At 57.2% G+C, this 20,000-nt stretch overlaps 1 protein-coding gene across 8 annotated transcripts in view; it reads right to left on the minus strand.

Annotated features, from left to right (window-relative positions):
• Window positions 1-20,000, minus strand: part of EBF3 (EBF transcription factor 3) — a 115,629-nt gene that overhangs the window by 9,332 nt on the left and 86,297 nt on the right. For all 8 annotated transcript variants that reach the window (XM_044240752.1, XM_044240750.1, XM_044240749.1 and 5 more), the window contains exons 9-11: window positions 19,364-19,494; window positions 18,738-18,864; window positions 1,484-1,572 (exon numbers count right to left, since the gene is read on the minus strand). In XM_044240752.1, the coding sequence (XP_044096687.1) occupies window positions 1,484-1,572; window positions 18,738-18,864; window positions 19,364-19,494 (347 nt within the window). The remainder of the gene's footprint in view (window positions 1-1,483; window positions 1,573-18,737; window positions 18,865-19,363; window positions 19,495-20,000) is intronic.

Here is a 20,000-nt window from a genome sequence, read left to right on the forward strand (position 1 = left end):
TGGGGTCCGGCAGCCTTCCCAAGAGCCCTGTCCAGCCGCCAGCTGTACTGGGGGGCACAGGCCAGGCTGGGCAGGGTGGAAGGGTAGACGGGTGGCTCAGAGGCGGCTAGCTACTGGCCAGCGAGGGCCTCGCGGGCACTCGGTCACCTGTGGCGCCACCACCAGCTGACAAAGCCTTGAAGTGCCCTACAGTAGGTCCTGTGGCATTGGGGAGGGGACTTGGCCCAGGCCCCTCCCCACCCCCCTCCCACCCAGAGGGCACCTGCTGGGTTGGGAGCCCTTTCCCGAGTTCGCTCAGCCTCCAGCTCAGTGCTTCCCCAGGCCTGGGGCCTGTCGAGGGCATGCGGCCTTTCCACAAATGGGGGTGGTCGAGGCTGACAGGTAACCCAGGGCAGAGCCATTGCCAGCTTAAGGCTAGCAGCAGGGCCCTCTGGGTAGCCACGCGGCAGGCCTGGGCAGCCGCTGGTTCTTCGGGAATGCACCCTCAGGAACAAAACCCCTCTAGGAACTGCTCTGCATTTGAAAAACATCTTTGCCCAACTCCCGTGATTCTAACAGCGGATAGCTGACATCCGTCGCTAACATGTTCACAAATTAAAAAGGAGCCTAATGATATTGCTTTATGTTCACGCTGAGCATTAAAAAGGTAATGTCTAAAAGGTTTTATTGTGTTAATAAAACTCAGAGGTGGTCAAGACTTGGGCGCACACAGGGACGGAATGTAAAATAATCAGTCATAATGTTATGACTTCATTTTTCATTTTGTGTTTGCAACTCTGCCTTGAAAATCAGAGATGGCTTCTAAAGAGAGAGAGAGACAAAATTATATCAAAGGAGAGGGAAAATTATAAGCCTGACTTATCTTTAATGTTATACATCAAAATGAAATTCCTGTGATACGTGGCGTGTGCACAAACAACACGGGCAGCTTTTGTCTTTGTTGAATTTAAATGAAAAGTCCCCCTAGATATTAATATGTGGACTTCATTTGTTAGCCTGCTAAGTCAGGGACTTATAACAAAAGCTTTGTAAACAAAAGATTAAACTGAATCGAGCTTTAGAAAATGAAAGGAAAACAAGAGTCAAGTAATCACAGATCAGTCTGGGGCTGCTTAGATTGAAATCAGCGCGGGCTACTGGAGTGGAAAATGTTTAATTGAACTATTTCATTACGCGGAAGTTTATGTCCCCCTTGCAGAATCCAAAATATTTGTATCAGAAAAGCCTGTCTTTTCCTCCTCCAAATAGATGGAGATGAGACGTGAGACCTGCGACCTCCGCGGTCCCCCTTCCCTCACCCTTCGCCTGCCTCGGACGGGCCGGGGCACGGGCCGGGCCGGCTCCCCACACCTGCTGCCGGCCTTGCCGTGGGGGCGGGGCCCAGGGCACCTGGGAGCCCCCCCGCCCAGAGCTCCCGCCGCCCCCACACCGGAACCGGCCCGGGGGCCGACCCGCGCAGGGCGCCACTTGCTGTTTTACTAACCTTGGGTAACCTTTCGGGATCACCCGGATGTCTCGGGATCACTTTCTGCAACCTCTGAAAGCCGTAATCTATGGTTGGTTCATTAAGGGCTGTAACAGGACACAGAAATGTAGGTCAGGTTAATTACTTTTATGTCATCCACTACTCGTTTATCGCACGCTTACAAATAAATGTGTGACTCTCCTTTCCCGACGCGCTCGGAGGCCAGCACGCCCCCACCCCCCGCACGCTCGCTCCGTCTTAAGGAATGGGTTTCCCCCCTCTCTTTTGCACGTAAAAGCAATGATTATTTCTAATCTATAATTAGACGGGAAGAAAGTCAAAGGGTTACTCGATCTATTGCAAGAATGGCCGTGCAGGCAGAAAGTTGCAAGTCTCGGGGCCATATATAGCAATCACCGCAGTCATGATCACTGTCTACATCATGTGGTGCTTTCCACCCTGGCCAGGGATTTATGGGAAACTGGCAATTATGACATATGTCCGGCTATTGCTAGGTTCAGATTTATCCCTGTGGTCCTTTTCTGTCTAGCATATTGCCTGAGCGCAAACCAGGCAGGAGGAGCACTTATTCTTGCAAAGCTTTAATAATCTGTGAATGGCTGACTACAAACTGATGTAGAGCGCTATCATTCCACCGGCCTCACGGAATTGCCGGCCACAAATAGTAATTAATCTTTTTATCCCTCAAATTGTAATTTTGACTATGAACTGTGCGCGGCCATAAATCAGCGGCCCGTGCGCTGTATACAGTGCATGAATCACGGCCGGGACTCCGTCCGACCGCACACTCTGTGTTTAACAAGCTTTATAAGGAGCCATTGGGCTTTATTATGGCTCTGCCTGACTCCAACAAAAACTGAGCCCGGAGGCCCGGGGACGTGAGTTAAGATGAAAATACTTATTAGAGTACATTACTTCTTGATGTAGATATCGTTTTCCGCGGAGTCACGCCACGGAGCGTGGCACGACATAAATCAGGGGGTTTTCGGAGACTAATAGGACCTGCCGCCATCTATTCATTGCGCAGTCCCCAATCTGGGCCGTCACTCATTAGTCAGCACGTAATTTGATGATTAACAGCACCGACTCCGCGGGTCTGCAAGCGTGCGGGGAGCACAAAGGCGCCGGTTTCGAGGAATGAGGTTAGAGGCGCTCTCTGGAAGCGCTCTCCGAAACAACTGCTCACCGCTATCTCCGCGCGCGCCCGTGTCAACCCCCGTGGCGGGTCCCAGGCTGGGCAGGGCCGGAAGCCTCGCGGCTGGATAACACGCCTGTGAGCCGAGGGCCACAATGCGATCTGACATTCTATCATACATCCCGGAGACAAAGGTCCGCACAGGAATGTGAAGTAAGACATTTTCTTGTTAATAAAGCATTGATCCGATGTATTGATTTTACATGACATGGCTTTGGCTGCGATTCTGCCCTCTTTTTTCTTTGCAAATAGTAAAGCTCTTCAGAATGCCTCAGCGTGTGTGACACGGCAAAATTCCTAACTCTCTGTGATGTAAATTCTATATGTGTAAAACCACTTCATAATCAAACCATTAATCATCAGAAGCTGTCAGCGTTGACTTGGGGGACAATTTGTCATGTCTCTGCCCCGGCCAGGACAAGGGTGTCATGGCAAAGTGCAGCACGGCCGCCGGGCCGATGGGCCTCACCCCGAGACTGGGCCCGAAAAGGCTTCGATAAAGTCTCACGTTTCTTGATGAGGGAACAAAAAGGGGGCCCACTGTGCATTTCGGACGTGTCCGGGCTTCTCCTCTCCCCCAGCTAATCACCATGACGGTGTGACTTAATGAATCGGCCTGATGAAAGGTGATCAGAAAAGATGGATGAGCGGCCGCTATTGATTTCATGCAAGTGGCCCTGACAGGTGACGGGCACTTTAATGCAAGCTTTCAGAAGCTTCATGACTTGTCATAACCGCACACTCTCATTCCGGGAGAGACATTTTCCAACGTTTCCGTTGAACTGATAATTCTCCCTCTAGGACCGCGGCGGCTCTGCAGCGGTAGGAGTACGAGGCTCCCTCTCACCTCTCACCTCGCTCCCGTCCCGCGCCGCCAAGAGCAAGCTGGACGCGCCACCGGACGCTCTTGGAAGAGGCCCTGCCGCTGTGGCCCTGGCGGATCCCCACCACCCCCTCACCCCCCCCCGGGCCAGGCCGGGCCCCACAAAGGGCTGGGGCGGGGTGGGCACCGCAGGGGCAGCCTGAAATCCCACCCGGGCCGCCGGGCTCGGCTCCGGGACACCCGAGGAATTTAGCGTGGGAAGAATTAGAAAAAATGGCCCCGGTCTTCCGACTCCGGGAGGAGCGGCCCCCGCCCGCGGTTCGCGGGGGCTTCCGAGAGCTCGTGCTGGCTTCAGACCAGCCGCCCTCCGCGGGGCCTTCCGAGAGCCGCGCGGCCCCGGAGTCCGGCGTGCGGCCCCTGGCGGGCCCGGGAGCCGCGTGGACGTCCCCGGCAAATGCCGCGCGTGGAGGAGAAAGCGCAGGGCCCCGCGTGCACCCCGCGGCCGTCGGCTCGCCGAGCGGACGGGCCCAGCCGAGCCAGGGCAAGGCTCCGGCAGTCCAGTCACAGAGCACCGAGCCAGGCCAATCAATACCACTTTCCTGTTTCAGAACTGGGTAATTATGAGGGGGAGAGATTGCCTGACCTTTCACCTGCACTGCATTACTTTGCTGATATTAAGATAAATTGCCTGATTTTGGGTAAACATATGCTGCAATTCAAACTGTCAGCACTGGTTTGCTCAGGAATAATTTGTATTGATCTCCCGGCTTCTTCCCAATTTTGCTTACTGACCTCGTGGATAATTAGAGAAGGAGCCTTGGGTGAGCTCAAGTCGGGGATGAGGAAGAAATATGAAGAAGAATAAAGCAAATTTGTTTTATGTTAATATTTGTGGGTCCTCCTGCCGCCCTCACATCTGTCAGCATCGGGAGAGCCGTAAATTAATGTACTTGGTTCCTGAGCAATTTATTCCGAGGAATAATGTAGCAGCTTGCTTAGTGTCTGAACATGTGTCACTGGGTTAAATTAATTTAAACTCTGCCTTAAACACAACAAAAACAAATGTTATTTTCTGCTAAAGGGGAAAAAAACAAGACATTCCGCAAAACGTGTTCTAAGCTTCCAACGTACCGCGCGGGGGTCTGTGCGTCCGCGTCGGAGACGGTGAGTTTCGTAATAAGCCGCCTCCCCACCCCCCGGAAGTAATTAGTGCCCATTATTTGTTCCGAATTCAAATCTCGCTACGATGGGCCGCTGCGTATAAAAGAGACGGATGTGTGCGCAAAATTATATCATTTAAGATGTGTCAGATTATAAGGCTGTTGTATCAAAAGTCATAAAACAAATCTCCCTTGTGAAATATCTCTTTATTAACCGTGCCATAAGATATTAACATTCCTCATTTAGTGGAGGGCCTTTTATCTGTTTCAAATACATTATTCGTCCTTTTAGAGATAAACTGTATTAATATCCATTTGAGTAGGCTACCGCGGCCTAATGCATAGTAATTTTTGTTGGAGAGCTTTTATTTTAGAATAAGAAAATTACACAGCAATAAAACCTGAATGAATCAGAAGCTAGAACAGCCAGGAATCACATTCCATGCCAAATGGGGCAAGCAATCAGGCAGCCCGTAGAAGCCAGATATCCGGCTCTCCTACGCAGGCCAGCATCCAGCGTGGGCCATACACACGGAGCCCGACACGGCCACACACAGCCCGGGACTCCTCCACGCCACAGCAGCCTACAGCGCGGGGCGGATACGTATGTAAATATATCTGAGTGTACCAGCGTTAATCTCGTTACTTTACATGCATTAAAGTCCTAACAGAAGCAGCATCCTAAATGTTTAAGTCATGCCCACGGACTGGGGGATCCATCATAGCGCAACTGAGAAAACGTTAACGGTCTGTGATGTGAGCTGAGGTCGGTACTGCCAGAGCGCACACGGCGGCAGCGGGCGGCAGAGGGCGGCAGCGGGCGGCAGAGGGCGGCAGCAGGCAGCGGGCCTGGGCCACACCTGCAGCCGCCACGACCCCGACCGACCGGCCCGGCGCGATCAGAACCCACGCCGACCGGTCCAAGTCCGCGGGCTTTTCGTGCCCGGGACCTACACGGCCCAGTGTTCGTTGTGATGGCTTCACGGAGCCATTCAGCCCTGCCCTGAGGTCTGTGTTCATCTCTAATCCCCCCAAAATGTGTATGATCATCTCGTTAGGCTCAAACAGCATGTCCATGAGGGCATAATCCTGCTCAGTTAAGCAAGGGGACGTGCCCAGGGCCTCAGAGTTGATCACACGCCAGCAAAACCGCAGCCTGGAGAACATGGATATTTGGGGCCAGTGGTGTTTTCCTACAAAGAGCAGCTCCAGGACAGACCATTACCTGACATTTATTAAGTAGCTACTATGTGCGGCGGGGCGGGAGGGCTCGGCTGTGGGACAGCTGCCTCTGAGGGCTCCAGGGAGCGGCAGCCATGAGCAAAGGCCACCCCTCGGTGGTGGTGGCCGTGGTGGCGGTGTGGTGGGCTGCCTGCCCAGGGCACAGGGGTCCTGTACCTGCCCCTCGGCTGGCGGCACCCTGCCCGCTCCCAGAGACTGGGCTGTAGCAGGAGGGAGGGAAGGAGGATCAGGGTCACAGAGCTCCCCTGTGATGGCCATCTCCTGCCCAGCCCCGCCGGGGAGACCGGGGGACCAGCCTAGCATGCGCCCCAGACTAAGCGCTCTTCCAGCCACACTCCTGGTTTTGTAAAAGCAGCGGGCTTTCCGCGCTCCGGGGTGGGGACACTCGCAGGTAGGAAACGCTCCACCTTCCGCGTCGCCTCTCTATGGTTTAAGCGGAAGCCCGGCAAGCTCAGAAAGGTAGAGCAAGTTTTAGGTTTAGCACAAACGTTCCTGCTGCCTGAAAAACCTGCCCACGACAATAAAAACAGGAAGACATTCATTTGCTTCATTCCAGCTGCTGGTTGGAGCTAGTAAATGAGTTCCAGTTTCATTTCAATAATGACCATCTTCCTGTAACTTCCCAATCTCGCATTTGTCATGGTGCAGTCATGTTCCCGCTACAAACAGATCCTCGTAATGAGGCAGTTTTTCACATTAGCAGCATAACTACATAATAAGAACATCTGCAGTTCCTTTTCCGAGGGACGAGAGCGCGCTTCGATGAAGGCAACGGGGATTGTTAAGTAAGATCGAGTGTGTTTCACTACCAGGATACCCGGACCCTGCCCCGACAGACTGCAAGCCTTCAGTGTGCCTGAATGAACACAGGTTGTAATGTGTAAAAATTAAATAAAGTAAAATTAAATTGCTCAATACAAAGACATCCCTCTAGAGGGTGTTAGTGATTTCAGTGACAAAGTGCTATTTGCTGACAAGTAGTTTACACATTAACCAGCTGAATCCAAGGGGGGAAAATGCCAATAGCAATTATATCACCTTGAGGTTATTAAATGTCCCACTGATAAGTAACTAGGTGAACTTGACCAGGTGATAAACACTGCTGTGAGGAAATGATCGCACAGTGAAGAATGTTTCTCTGTCCTGCTGTTTCTCCAGATAGCTTTTCTTTCAAAAATGACTGTATAAAAAGTTGCATTAAAAATGTGTGGCCGCTGAGGACAAAACTGGGTACTTAGCTCCCCCCGGAACCTCGCGCCCCCCTGGCCCCCGCCCCCACGCTGCCCTCACTCCACCTCCAAAACGTCACGCAAGGTCTGCAAAGGCCTGTTTTCTCTCCCTTTTTTAGGCGTTAAAATGACGCTAAGTTCTCCACTTCATCATCAACTGTCTCCTCCAAGCGCATTTCATCTATAAGAAATTCAGATGCTCGGGAAATTAAAATTTCAAAGATCTGCTGCAAAAAAAAATCAATGGGGCGAGATCAATGCTCATAGAAATTTCATGAACTTTGAACTGATCCGGGATGATGATGAGAGATGCCTGGAGTTTCAGGCGGCCGACGGCTCCGGAGCGGGGGAACGGCGGCCAGTACGGCAGAGAGGAGGGCCGCGGTGCGGATGGGTTTTCGCTTTCATATTTTGTCCGACAAAAAAATTAATTTTTAGTCTATTTCAGTAACAAGCAAAAATAGAAAAAAAAAATCTGCCTTCCCGACGCGACGTGTAATACCCCCACTTCTTAAGAACACCTAATGCTTCGCACGTTAACGCGCCTACGAAATGAAATCGGTTCCCTTTGCAGCCGATTGCAGGTGCAAATTAATATTGTAAAATGAAGATCAATACACAGACAGGGCCAGATCAATACCGGCTAAATTATTGCTGCATTTTCCTCCTCATTCAAGATGAGTTGTGTTTTCCTCTCAAAGTCAATACTTTGCAGCTTTTCTCATTAATTTCTCAATAAATTTGGCAATGAATTTCAATCACAGAACTCGGCAGGGTGAGCCAGGCATTGTGGCGTGCCTGGGAAACACAAAGGCCACGGCAGCCGGGCCTCACTCACCAGGGGTGCTGGCCCCAAGAGCCACCCACCCCCGACCCCAGCCCGGCCCCCGGGGTGGGAGCAAACGGGAAGACTCCGGGTCACCCGTCGTGGGCGCCAAGCAGCTAACCCTGGGGTGCCCTCCCCGGCGTGACCTGGCTTTCCCAGCGTCCCCGCCGCCGGCAGGGACAGCTCCGACCTGCCCGGGGTCAGCCTCCGGATCGCACAGCCGCTACCCCAGCAGCCCCTCCGACCCAGCAGCCGAAGGGTACTTCCTGGAAACAAGACCTCTAAGGATGGGAAAAGTGCCACACTTGACTTCTAATTGTAAGTCAGGCGCCTCCGCATTGGAGCGGGGAACATGTTCTGGTATTCACGCCGACAGCCCGAGCCCGCCTGTGCACAGGGACCCGCCTCCATTCACCAGCGCCTGGCAGCGGACGGCGGCATTGTGATGTGGCACCGAACGCAGAAAAGGGGACAGCTCCTCTTCCTTGTTCCCAAAATAACACCCGTGCTGACAACTTCTGGACTGCGTTCAAACCATTCTGTTTACATCCCTCAAAGAATGCGCAGGATCCCAGCTTTTGTAGTTGTGTGGGAACGGCACCTACCCAGCCCAGCCCGCGGCCGAGGAAACCCTGGTCCCATGGCCTATCCGCAGCTCTCACCCCTCGGGTGGCTTTCTGTCCCTGGGGACAGGGAGCCGGGAGCCGGGTCCCCGCGGTGGCGGCTCTGGGTGGGGAAGGGGTGCTGTCCTGTGAGCCCCTCCTCCCCCCACCAAGGCTGTTCTGATGCATGACAGCGCCCTGTGCGCGTGCAAGGCCAGCGGTGAAAGCCTCCTGCGCGCGAGGGCTCGCCACGACCCGTCCTCCTGTCCTTAAGAAAGAAAAATCCACTGTCCTGGTGCTGCTAACCCTCTTAGAGAGGCTTTTTCCAGGAAAGTGTCTTAAAACCCAAAGAGGCAATGTAACACTCTGTGGAGAACCATCCCGGCAATGGATTTGCACACTTTAAGGCAGCGTAAAATGTCCGTGCAGACGGAAGCTGAAGAAGGCAGCTTCCAGAGAGGCACCCGCGGCCGAAGGACCCCACCCCGTGCTTCCGGCCACCCCGAGGGCCCACGCGCCCGCCCACCCACGGGGGATGTCCTCCCCGGAGGCGGGGCCGTCCCCCGCGTCCCCGCCCCCACCCCACTGCACACGGGTGCACGGAGCTGCGCAGAGACACGGGCCTGTGGGGCTTCCTGAAGAGAGAGACCCACGCGCAAGGGTCACACCACTTTGGACTCCGAGAAGCCACAGTGAATGGAACGCTGCACCCGTGCGCTCAAAAACTCGTTCCCGAGCGGGTGGCAGCAGCGTCGCCCGTGAGGTCCCAGCGTGGCACGCAGAGGTCTCTCCGAACAGAGGAACGGTACTGAGTCACGCACAGGAACGACGCCCCGAGGCGACCCTGCACGTGGCCTCCGACACGGGACGCGGAGGGAAAGACGCGGGTCCCCGTGAGATGCCAGGAGCAGGCGTCGTGCCCAGCGGGAGGTGGAAGGGGTGCCTGGGAGCCGCGGGTGCAGGGGGAGGGCGGGAGGAGCCGGGGCGAGCGCCGAGGCAAGCGCGGTTCCTCCCGGTGTGATGAAAGCGCGGAACCAACGGCCGCCGCACACGCTTGTGAGTGCGCTCCAGCCCGCCTCGGACGGGGGCGGGAGTCTGAACCACCGCTGCGCAGACACCTGGATTTTAAACGAAGCGGGCGTTGCTGGTCGGGGTTAGAACACGCACGCCGGCGACCCCACGGACGGAAACTGCTCCCGCGCTCCGAGCGCGCCGGCCGGACACGGGCTGCCGCGTCTGCAAGAAGGAGAGAGGCCCGTGTCCGAGCGCGGCAGCCGCGGTGTGGGGTCGGCGTGGGGACGGCGCGGGGACGGCGCGGGGCGGACGGCGCGGGGTCGGCGCGGGGCGGACGGCGCGGGGCGGACGGCTGGCCTCCCACTCGGAGCCGCACGTGGCTCCCCGCACCACTGCCTCTGCAGTCTCCACGCGGACTCTACCTCCTGGTTTTCCTGCACAGGAATGTTCTAAGGCAAAGTCTTTAAAGACCTCACCGAGGTGAACGTAAATCCTGGACTCCCCCAGCCACGGCCCTCGAATGCGGGGCTCTGGGTCTGGGCTCACGCAGGACAGCCCTGTGTCCGCACAAGAGGCCGCGCTGTACTGGGATCAGAAGCGCTCTGTGGCCTCACGGGGACTCCCTGCCACCCTGGCCCTGGCGGCTCGGCGCTCCCCCAGACGTGCTCTGTCTGAGCTCGCACCTGGCCTGCGCTCTTCCCTCTGCCCAGAAAACCTCACCCCTACTCCCTGCGCCAGGGAAGGGGGCGGGGGGCGCCGCCTGGCCCCTCCCCCACAGCGTCTCTGCTGGGAGCTCTCCTGCCTGAAAGACCCACGGTCCCTCCGCTGTCCCTTCTCTCGTAGAGCTCAGCACCTTCCCGGAGTTCACGTCTTCTCTACGTCCTGTTCACGCCCATGAGCCTCGGAGTCCCCGGGATCGTACACGCGGCTCCGTTCGCCAGAGCCGCCCGGAGCCGGAGTCAGGCCGCCGGGAACAAGGCGCAGCTCCCTCCTCTGGTGAGGGTCCCCCTGCCCAGGGCCACGGCCCTGTCACCTCTCAGAGCCGCTGCTTCCCTCCTCCTCTCTCGCGCCCGCGGGGCCGGAGCAAGTACCTGCCGCAGGCGGGCGCCGGGAACCCCGGACGCTTCCGGACACCGAGCCAAGGCCGGGCCACGCTGACGGGAAGCTCCCACGTCACAGCCCGGCCGCCAGGTTCACCTTCCGCGTCATTCCCGCGGGGCCGTCTTCCGAGAGCAGGGGCAGGAGTGAGGCGAGCGGCGGCAGCGTTCTTGGCCGGTGAAGAGCAGGGGTGTGTGGGGACGGGTGGGTGCAGGGCTCGGGCACCACAGGCTGGGGTCACCACCACGGCCCACGTGACCTGGGGCACGGTCGCGGAGGCTGTGACGACAGGTCGCGGGAGCCCCCCACGGGCAGGGAACCGCGCGGCGCACCGGCCCACACCTCACGCACGTGTCCCTTGCCTTCCTGGTGTTTAAATGAGTCACCCCTGAATTGACCTCCATTGTCACTGGTGACAAGCACACGCGGCCATTTACAGGCTGCAGCTGGGGAATACCCAGCGGTCCGACGCCAAGCTCGCGGCGAAGTGCCCGTCGGCGCCACCCCTGTCGTGAAGGTGCTGCTCCCACAGAGGAGCGGGGGTGGCTCCCTTGGCCTGGAGGCGTGTCCGCCAGCCCAGCACCACGGCGCCTGGAAGCTCCCCGGGGAGGTTTCCAGACTGGGGACGTGTCCGTTAGGAAAAGCACGAGCTGGTCTCCAACGCCAGCGCTGCAATGATTTCTGCAGTTAAGCCTCTGGCTGCCACCGGCGCCGGGCGCCCAGGTTCACGAGAATGGGGAGGACGGTTGCACGTTGCAGGCCACCAGCCCCTCCCCTCACCGGCCACTGTCCATGGGGCTGCGACAGGGAAGGCCAAGGGGCATCCAGCCAAGGGCCTCCTCGTGGGAGAATAAGGGATGACAAGTTGGAGAAGGAATCCAGCAGAATCCCCCCACATCCAACTGCCTTGGTGCCCTGACCTGGGTTCTCGAGGGTCCTGGATGCTCTCAGAGGGGGACAGGGCCCAGCCCCTGGGGCCCACGTGGTCAGGCAGTCAGACCTCCGTGTGTGGGAGATGTCAGGAAGGCTCGCCTCCCGAGGACAGGGAAGGGGGCCATCCGCCTAGAGAGGAGCCACACCAGCACCAGGCTGCCCCTGAAAGGAACTTTCTCCAAAGATTTACAGCAACGCTCAGCACGGTCTGCAGTGGCCGGCGGTCTCCACGGCAGGTTCTGTATGTCAAATTTAACACGGTCCACAGTGAGCCTTCCTCGAGCACACGCGCCGTCACGCATGCCCTCGGGCCCCTAGTGGAGCCAAGTTATCCCACAGGCTCCGCAGGAGCGTCTGCGAACTTCTGCTTTGGCGGGGAGGGGCAGAGCAAACAGCCCGCGTCACTAACAGCTTTCCACTTTGTTGGAAAAACCATTCTGCAAAAGGAATTGCTCGGTTTGCATTTTCTACCATGAATTAAAAAGGCCCAACTGATGTGGATGATAATTTTTTAAAAGTACCTTGTCTCAGGCTGAGCTTCTGGGATCCAAGTCTCCACGCGGAACAAGCGTCTACGGACGGGTCTGCAGACCTTCCCCCGGCTGAAGCCGAGGGAGGCCCTGAGCTGCGGCAGCCTCTCGGTCCTCGTGCCCGGCACTCCCTGCTGGCCTCCAGCCCGCTCACCCCCCACCCCGTGCCCGATGTCCAGCTGCTCCAGCCAGGTAGGGGAAGCCCGTGCCACCCCAAATGTGGTGAGCCGGAAGGAAAATACAAATTAACAGTAGCACGTGTTCTGCTGCCTCCTGGGTCACTGCGTGACCGAGTCCATCTCTTGAGCGTGAAAAGGTTGGCACTGCCCCGCGTCCGGCTCCCGCTGACCCGTCTGCTCTGACACCGCCCCTGGTCTTCACCGTTGAACTCGTGGGTTTTCGCCAGCGTGGCTTGTGTGATCAATTTTACCTCTTATCTCTGCTTTATTCTGCACTCGGGTGGACTGTGGTCACTTTGTTGTGCTTCTATGTGGTGGTCCCCGTGGTCCCCACCCTGGTGCCCTTCCTGAGCTGTTTCCAGAGTGTGGCCAGCATCCTTGCTGTCCAGAGACTCAAATGAAACCACCGCTCAAGGTTCCATCGGGTCCCATGAGTCCCCTCCCCGGGGCCCCCGGGCGGGCAGGGGAGCGGGACCAGGGACCCCGCTGGTGCAGGGGGCCGGGCGTGCGGAGGGGGCCAGGCCTGCCTGCCGCCTCCGCCCGTCCATGTCTCGACAGTCACTGAGTGAAACCCGGATGACCCTTTTGTCCTTTGGGGAAGATAAATGGCCATCTCCTCTCTGCGACATTTTGTCGGGTTTGGTGCTGGAGAGTCAATACCTTCACCTTGACACGGAAACTTTGTGATTTATCAGTCGGCTTCCCCTCCCGGGTTAGCGCGGCCCCGGAAAGTGCAGCCAATCGGGGTGCCGGGAGCCGACTTTGGTCACAGCCACTCGGAAAACCACCACAACCCCTTCGATGACAGACAAATGTGTCTTGTTAGCAACTGCCCAAAAGCGCTTGACTTGTACTAATAACAAAAAGGCCATGCTGGTCACCGTGGGTCCGAAGACGGAGCACCCTGTCACCAGCCTGGTTGGGAAATTAGCAAATAATGTTCTTTTCCTTGATAAATGGGTGACAGCTCCCTCTCACCAATCATTTTTAACATTTTGATGCATGCCTATGATCCCACTGGAGAAGCAGAAAAGTTTACTGGCCCTCAATTTTCAGATGATGAATGGAAGTCTCTAAGTGTGCGATTTCTGTATGAGGTATAGTTCATTTTAAGCAATTCTAGTAAATGGGTGTCACTGATTAGGACAAATAGTCTACTTGTGCAATAGCACAAGCGGTGTGTCTCATTCTCCGGGCCTCCTTCGAGACAGGAGAGAAAGGGACAGCCCTGACCCCGGGAGCCCTCCCAGCGCCGCTCCTGCGGAGGGCACGCAGCCCAGTGTGCACACTCCCCATGCCGACCCGGCGTGCTGGGCACACGAGCCGCTGGCAACCCAGGTCGCGCTGTACCACGCCGAGGACACCGGGGGGCACTTCCCTTCCCCTGTGGCCCCGAGAGCCCTGCAAACGACCCCGGGGCGCACCCTGTCCCAGGCAACGGGCAACGGTCTGCCATCTCCCGCCAACAGGTGAACCAACAACGGATGCCACGGTGGGCTGGGTGAGGTCGGGCAAGGCGGCTGTCCCCGCCCTGCCGCTCTGGACAGGTCTGGACACGCCCCCAGCTGCACACACAGCCCCACGTGCCACTCCTCACAGAAAGCCAAAGGCCGTTCCACCACGGCCGCCACCACCCATGCGTCCCCTCCGACCGCTGAGGAGGAACCGTGACACCCACCCGGGGCGCTCATGGAGGGGAACAGATGGGGACCAGCCAAGACGCACAGACCCCGCCGGCCAGGGCAGGCCACTCGACAGGCCAGAAGCCTCCCCAAACCCCAGGGCCCATAATTACAGTATTTGTCTCTCCACGAGACCCACATACGTGGTCAAAAATCTGTAACTCCGGTAATCAGGGGCTCACGTGGAAGAGAAAGCAGGAGCACTTAGGGCACCGTAAAAATAGTACCATCTGTGCGGCGCGATTCGAAACCACTTGGGCTGTGGGTACAGGGAGTCTGTGCGCAGAGCGCCGGCCTGGGGGACGGCCGGGGGGTGCTGGCTGCGTCGAAGGCGTTACTGACTGTGCAGCGTGTCACCCTGCCGTTGGCAGAAGCAGCTCCGAATCCACACCAAAGACCTTTAAAACTCTTCAGAGACGTGAGTGCCTTTCAAGGAGATGCCGGGAGGCGGGGTGAACGGGGTAAGCCGGCCAGAGGTGACCGGAGGCCCTTGGCGAGGAGACACCCCCCCCCGCCAGCACCAGGACAGCACCTGAGGACAGCACCGTCCCCACTTGGACACGTCGCGCACTTAAGGTACTTAAGTTAGATGTAACTTAAAAAAGAAAGCACACACACAGAAACACAGACTGTTAGCCGTTACTGGCTGAGTAATGACGTCACAAGCCAGAAACTGAACGCACGTCTTCATGCAGAAAACCATCGCTTTCACGTCCCCGTCAAGGAAATGCGGAGCAGACGCCCAGAGTCGAGCCCCGGCGGCACACGCCAACTGCCGATGCCTTGGTGAGGAGGGGTTTGGCCATCGGCAGGCGACATGTGGACTCCCGGTGCTTCGTGAGCACTTGTTTAAACACGCAGAACAGACCTCTCAGGGGAGGCGAGCCACGCGTTCAGGTGCAGGAGGTCAGCGGGGAGCACCCGCCACCCCAGCTGCACACGGGGATCCTGCAGAATGATGCTGGAAGGCCAGCCACCGCCAACCAGCCCCGGCCCTTCTGTGGGACAGGAGAGCCTTCTGCTGTGTGGACACTGGGAGAAAACAGTGATACCCACACTGGTGCAGGGACGCCTCCCACCTGGAAACGCGTCTGCTAACTTGTTCTCATTCTCACAGAATTCCAATTAGAAGCACACAGTTTCCAATTTGTCTTAATCGAGTAACACGGCGATGCCTATATTCTAATTAAAAAATAATTTCTTTCATTGCTCTTAACAGTTGGATGTGTTTCTCCTGGTGAAGTTGTACACGTGAACCTGTCCGGTTTGCCCTTTACCATGAGTTTCCCAAGCAGGATGACTTGCCAGGGCTATTTTAATTATTATCAAACAAGCAAATGATACACTCTTAGACAAATATTAAAACAAGCATTGCGCTCAGTTATTAATTTGCACTATTCACTTTTAAACGCAGCAAATATCTCATTAATTTAATTTTAGGTGCCCACCCGTTTATATCGCATTTTACAGTCTAAAAGGCAATTTACTATTAACTGGCAATTACATACAGAGTGATTGTTAATTCTGCTCCTAAGTGCTAGCCGCTTGAAAATTGTTCTCTCTCTCTCATTTTTGACCTTCTTACGACAGGGGTGAGGCACTCTGGGAATACAAAGGACTAGTATGGAAGAGCTGGACATGTCGTTTGTGACTCATTCTTTTAATTCGCCGTGCTAATCAAGTGAACTGCCACTGCCTCCCAAGGTAATTGTGCCTTTCTCGTAGTTGAAAGCAGCGGCAGAAGGATCTGGATGGCCTGGCTTGGCCGACCTCCCCTTCCCAGGGCGGGGGCAGCAGAGAGCGCCCACACCCACTCTGGGTTGACTAATCGGGTCTGGTTCTGAAAAATCTGGTGTTTCTCAGATCACTGTAAACAGATCATTTAGGCCTTTTGCCTCTGGCAGGAGGGCAGGGCCCCTCCTCTGCACACAGGTCCATTATCCCAGGCCTGGCCTCCTCGCTTGCCCGGGAAGGTTCCCTGGAAGGGTGTCCCGGCAGCCTCCGGGGCTGATGGGAGCCAGATGCCCAGGGGACAGCGCCCTCCCTGAAGGGGCTGCCCGCGCGGGGTCCTGACGTCCAGAAGGGCTGGCTCAGCTTTCAGCGGGGGCAGTGCAATTCCCCGTGATTGCTTCATTGTCCCCGTCAATTTCAGGGCAATGCAAATCAGACAGAAGCTTCCAGGTCAGACAGGTTATGACCCCACCTTTCCTCTGCTCTCTGAGAGTGTACGGGCCCCATATCCCTTACACAGCGTTTGAAATGTATATTCCCGTTAATGATTGGGGTGTGGGGGGAGGCAATAAATTAGCCTCCCGCTAGGAAAGGCTGAGCTCACTGAATGGCTTCATTGAAACACCCATTTGTGGAAGAACTCTTGACAGAGGAAATCCCCAACGCCTTGGGCAGCAGGGGCCCCGGACCGGTGTCCCCAGAAGCCCAGTCTTGGGGTGCCCCTGATGTCCACAGCAAAAACGGAAGCCAGCTTCGGGCTGACGGGCTCAGCAGGCCCTTACCCCAAGCGGGGAGGAGGGAAGACCCTGGGGTGCTGGCATCCCGCACAGAGAGCCACCCCAACACCCAGCCAGCCTTGACCCTGGCAATGCCAGGCCCTGCTCACGTGACACCAGCCCTCCCTCACTCAGTCCCTCCTGCGCTTGTTTCCAAAGCCCGGCCCCGTGGCCATCAGCAGGCAGGGCTGTCTGGCCACTTTCAGCCACGCTCACTGTGGTGCCCTAAACCAACCAGGACGCTAGGTCCTGTGGCAGACACAGGAGCCCACACATCATGTGGCTCACGAGAGCAAACGTCTCCTCCTTGGAAGGACTGGGGACCCCGGTGGCCGTTACCCTGTCATAGAAGGTACCACTCACCACATGCCCCCCGGGCAGATACATCCCTAAGTTCTCCCCGACTCCCACACAACCCATGTGGGGAGGCCGAGGACTGGGTGGGATGCAGTGGGGTCAGGAGGCCCATGGTCCAGGTCCTCAGGCCAACACTGGGCAGAGCAGAGGCTCCCAGGGCGCAGCTCACAAGCCCGAGGCCCACGGGGGCGTCGTACCCCCAACAGGAAGCCCTGCGCGGGCTGTGGGGAGGGCGCCGGGGCACGACGACAGCTCACACACAAGGCTGGGCCCACAGCAGGTGCTGGAGGCCCCAGCGGGCACAGGATGGGACTCTGGCCGCTCCTCACAGACACCGGCCCCACGGGGCTCGCTTGTTGGAGTCGTATCGGGGCTCACTAGATGCCCACGTTTCAGAACCCCAGTATGCATGGGACACACTGGGGGCCGCGCAAACTAGAAGAACCGCCCTTCTCAATGTCTGGGTTTTGCCAGGAAGCCAAGAGCATCCGGACTGCAGGACAGACCCAGGGACGGCCACCCAGAGCTCTACCGCTATGGGGACTTCCCTTGGTTCCTGCACAGTTCTGGGCTCTGGGAGCGTGTACTGGTCCCACAGGAGAAAGTGGACCGCAGTATGGGCACCCCTCCCCCACCTTGACCACTTGGCAGGGTACAGGGTTTTGGGAAGACAGAGGAGGAAACTGCCCCCGCCGAGGACCCCAGGTGCCGCTGGCAGGCAGGCTGCTGCGGGTCAGGCTGCCTCTGGGGACAATAGCCGTGGCTCTCCGAGAGGAACCGCATCCAGCCGTCCCCAGAGCTGACGTGGGGCCTGCGGGAAGTGGTGTGGAGGAGTTTACATCGTGCCGTTTTCTACCCACTCAACACTTCCTACAAGGGGCAGTGGGTGAGTAACCCCCCTCCCTCCTCAGACTCCTACGCGGAAGGCACGGCTGCAGCCCCACAACCGCCTGCCTGATGGACGGAGAGGCCTGCATCCCCGCAGGAGGCCAGACCCGCTCCAGGACCCCCTGTAGTCACTGGTGACAGCGTGGGACCCCAGCCCAGGCTCCCGGCATGGACGTCCCCCGCCTGCCCCCTCACCACGCAAACACACTGAGGCCACAACAGGAAAAGAACAAGCACCCGTCCCCATCCCCCATGTGGGGTGTAGCAGGGCCTGCCCATCCGTACGAACGCTTCTCCAGAGCTTTCGCAGCTGGCTTAGACTGGAGACCCAAATGCAAAAATGCTTTGGGTTTATCAATGGCGTTTCCCAACAGCCACCTGGGACAGACCGTGTAAACTGAGTGTCCACGTGGGCAGAGCCCCATGTAGGACCCCCTGGGGTAACAAACATGCCATTTAAGAGGTGACCCTTTTTGGTGACTCAAGTTTGAGGCCCTCGCAGAAAACGGGTCCTCTCTTAGAAACAGCAGAGGACCCAGACAGACACCTGGCTTCACCAGCGGCCCGTCCGTGACAGCCCGTGTAGCCTCGGGCACGTGCTGGTGTATCATCTCTGAGTCCCTGCGTGTGCAAGTGAGCGGTGGCACCGTGGGCAGCCACGCGGCGAGAGCACGGGACAGGCACATGGGCAGCTGCCCAGGGGAGGCTGGGGCTGACTTGCTGACAAGCCGGCCGCCTCACACCGAGGCCCGAAGGCAGAGGGCCACAGATGCAGGGACGGGCCCTTGAACTCACGGCCTGTGGGGGCTGCACCTGTCCTCGGCATCGCCAACTCGGGCGAGAATGTGGAAACCCTGCACCCCACTGACCCAACCCTCGGGCCAAGGGGGCTTGGCCTGTCTGCATGGGGACCCACCTGTGCAGACTGCACTGGAAGGAGGCCCTTCCCCCCAACCTGGCCACCAAAGTCAGAAGCATAAACTCACCAGTGTAGACAAACCGCCCAGGAGCACCTTTACAGAACTGCTTGGACTTGTAGGACAGGGTGACTTCAACGACTCCAGGAATGTGCCGTGGCGGGGTCTGCACCCGGATGGCGTGGGGAGTGATGAGCTACAAAAACCACACGTGAACAGGCTTTCAGAGGCGCTGGCCGGGGAGGGCAGGCACTTGTCGGGGGGGATACAATTACCAAAATGAGCACAAATTGGACCATCAGCCCGGAATGCTCCCTCTTAGCTGTCACCCAGAGACCGGGCCGACAGTGTTCTTTAAGAAAAGTATCTGCAAACCATCCCGGGTTTTACTTTGCAGGAAAGGCCACAGGGCATCATTCATATGAAAATTGCCACCATATGTCTCCTTAAACCTGCTTCTAGTAATTCTAGCACTAATTGTCCCAGCGCACGGGGGACCTCCTATGGCAGATCTGAAACCCCAAGGTCGGGGTGGGGGGGCGAGGCTCCATGCCCACCCACCGGAGAAGCCTCAAGTTCCGGGGGCCTGCGCGACAGGGTGCCTGGCATCCACGCACCGCGCTCCACCACGGACAGCAGGCCGCACGGCTTGGGGAACAGCTCTGGCCGGACGTGGCCCGGGCGCACAGGCTTACCTCGCTCCACACCAACATGGTTCCGAACACGACTTGCAGGCCGTCAAAGAAGTTGTCTCCGATTATGATCACGGTGGCTCCCCCCGTGGTCCAGCCTTCACTGGGGCTGATGGCCTTGATGCACGGAGTGGCTGCTCGCACAAGACAGAGAATGCACCCCTTAGCGCCCCGGGCCCGGCTCCGACCACTCCGCCCGCCAAGGGTCGCGCCGGCGCAGCAGGACGAGAGCAGGCCCGCTGCTCCGGGCAGCACGCAAAGGGCAATCGTACGTCCGCATGTTGATGTGTTTAAAGCAAACTATTAAATGTTTTATAAAGCAAAGGCCAAGCCACAGAATACGGGTGAGCAAGGGAAAAAAAAAAAAAACCTGGCTTGATATAGCAAATTATATGTCAGGGCAAATATGACTATTACAAATGATTAAGCATTGCGTGCATGTGGCATGTCGATTTATCTGCTTTGCTGTACAGATCTAAGCAGAGTCAATCAGAAGGTTGTCGAGGGGATGGAAGAGCAAATGCCTTGCATTTCGATTCCTCATAAGCAGCTAATTGGGTTGGGTTTTTTCATCCGCGAACTTTGCCTTTTGGTTCAAAACTTCATTTTCCTCTGTCACTCCACAATTACTACTTTTCAC

The sequence above is a fragment of the Neovison vison genome, chromosome 2 (assembly GCF_020171115.1).
Source record: "Neovison vison isolate M4711 chromosome 2, ASM_NN_V1, whole genome shotgun sequence".
Classification (NCBI taxonomy): domain Eukaryota; kingdom Metazoa; phylum Chordata; class Mammalia; order Carnivora; family Mustelidae; genus Neogale; species Neogale vison.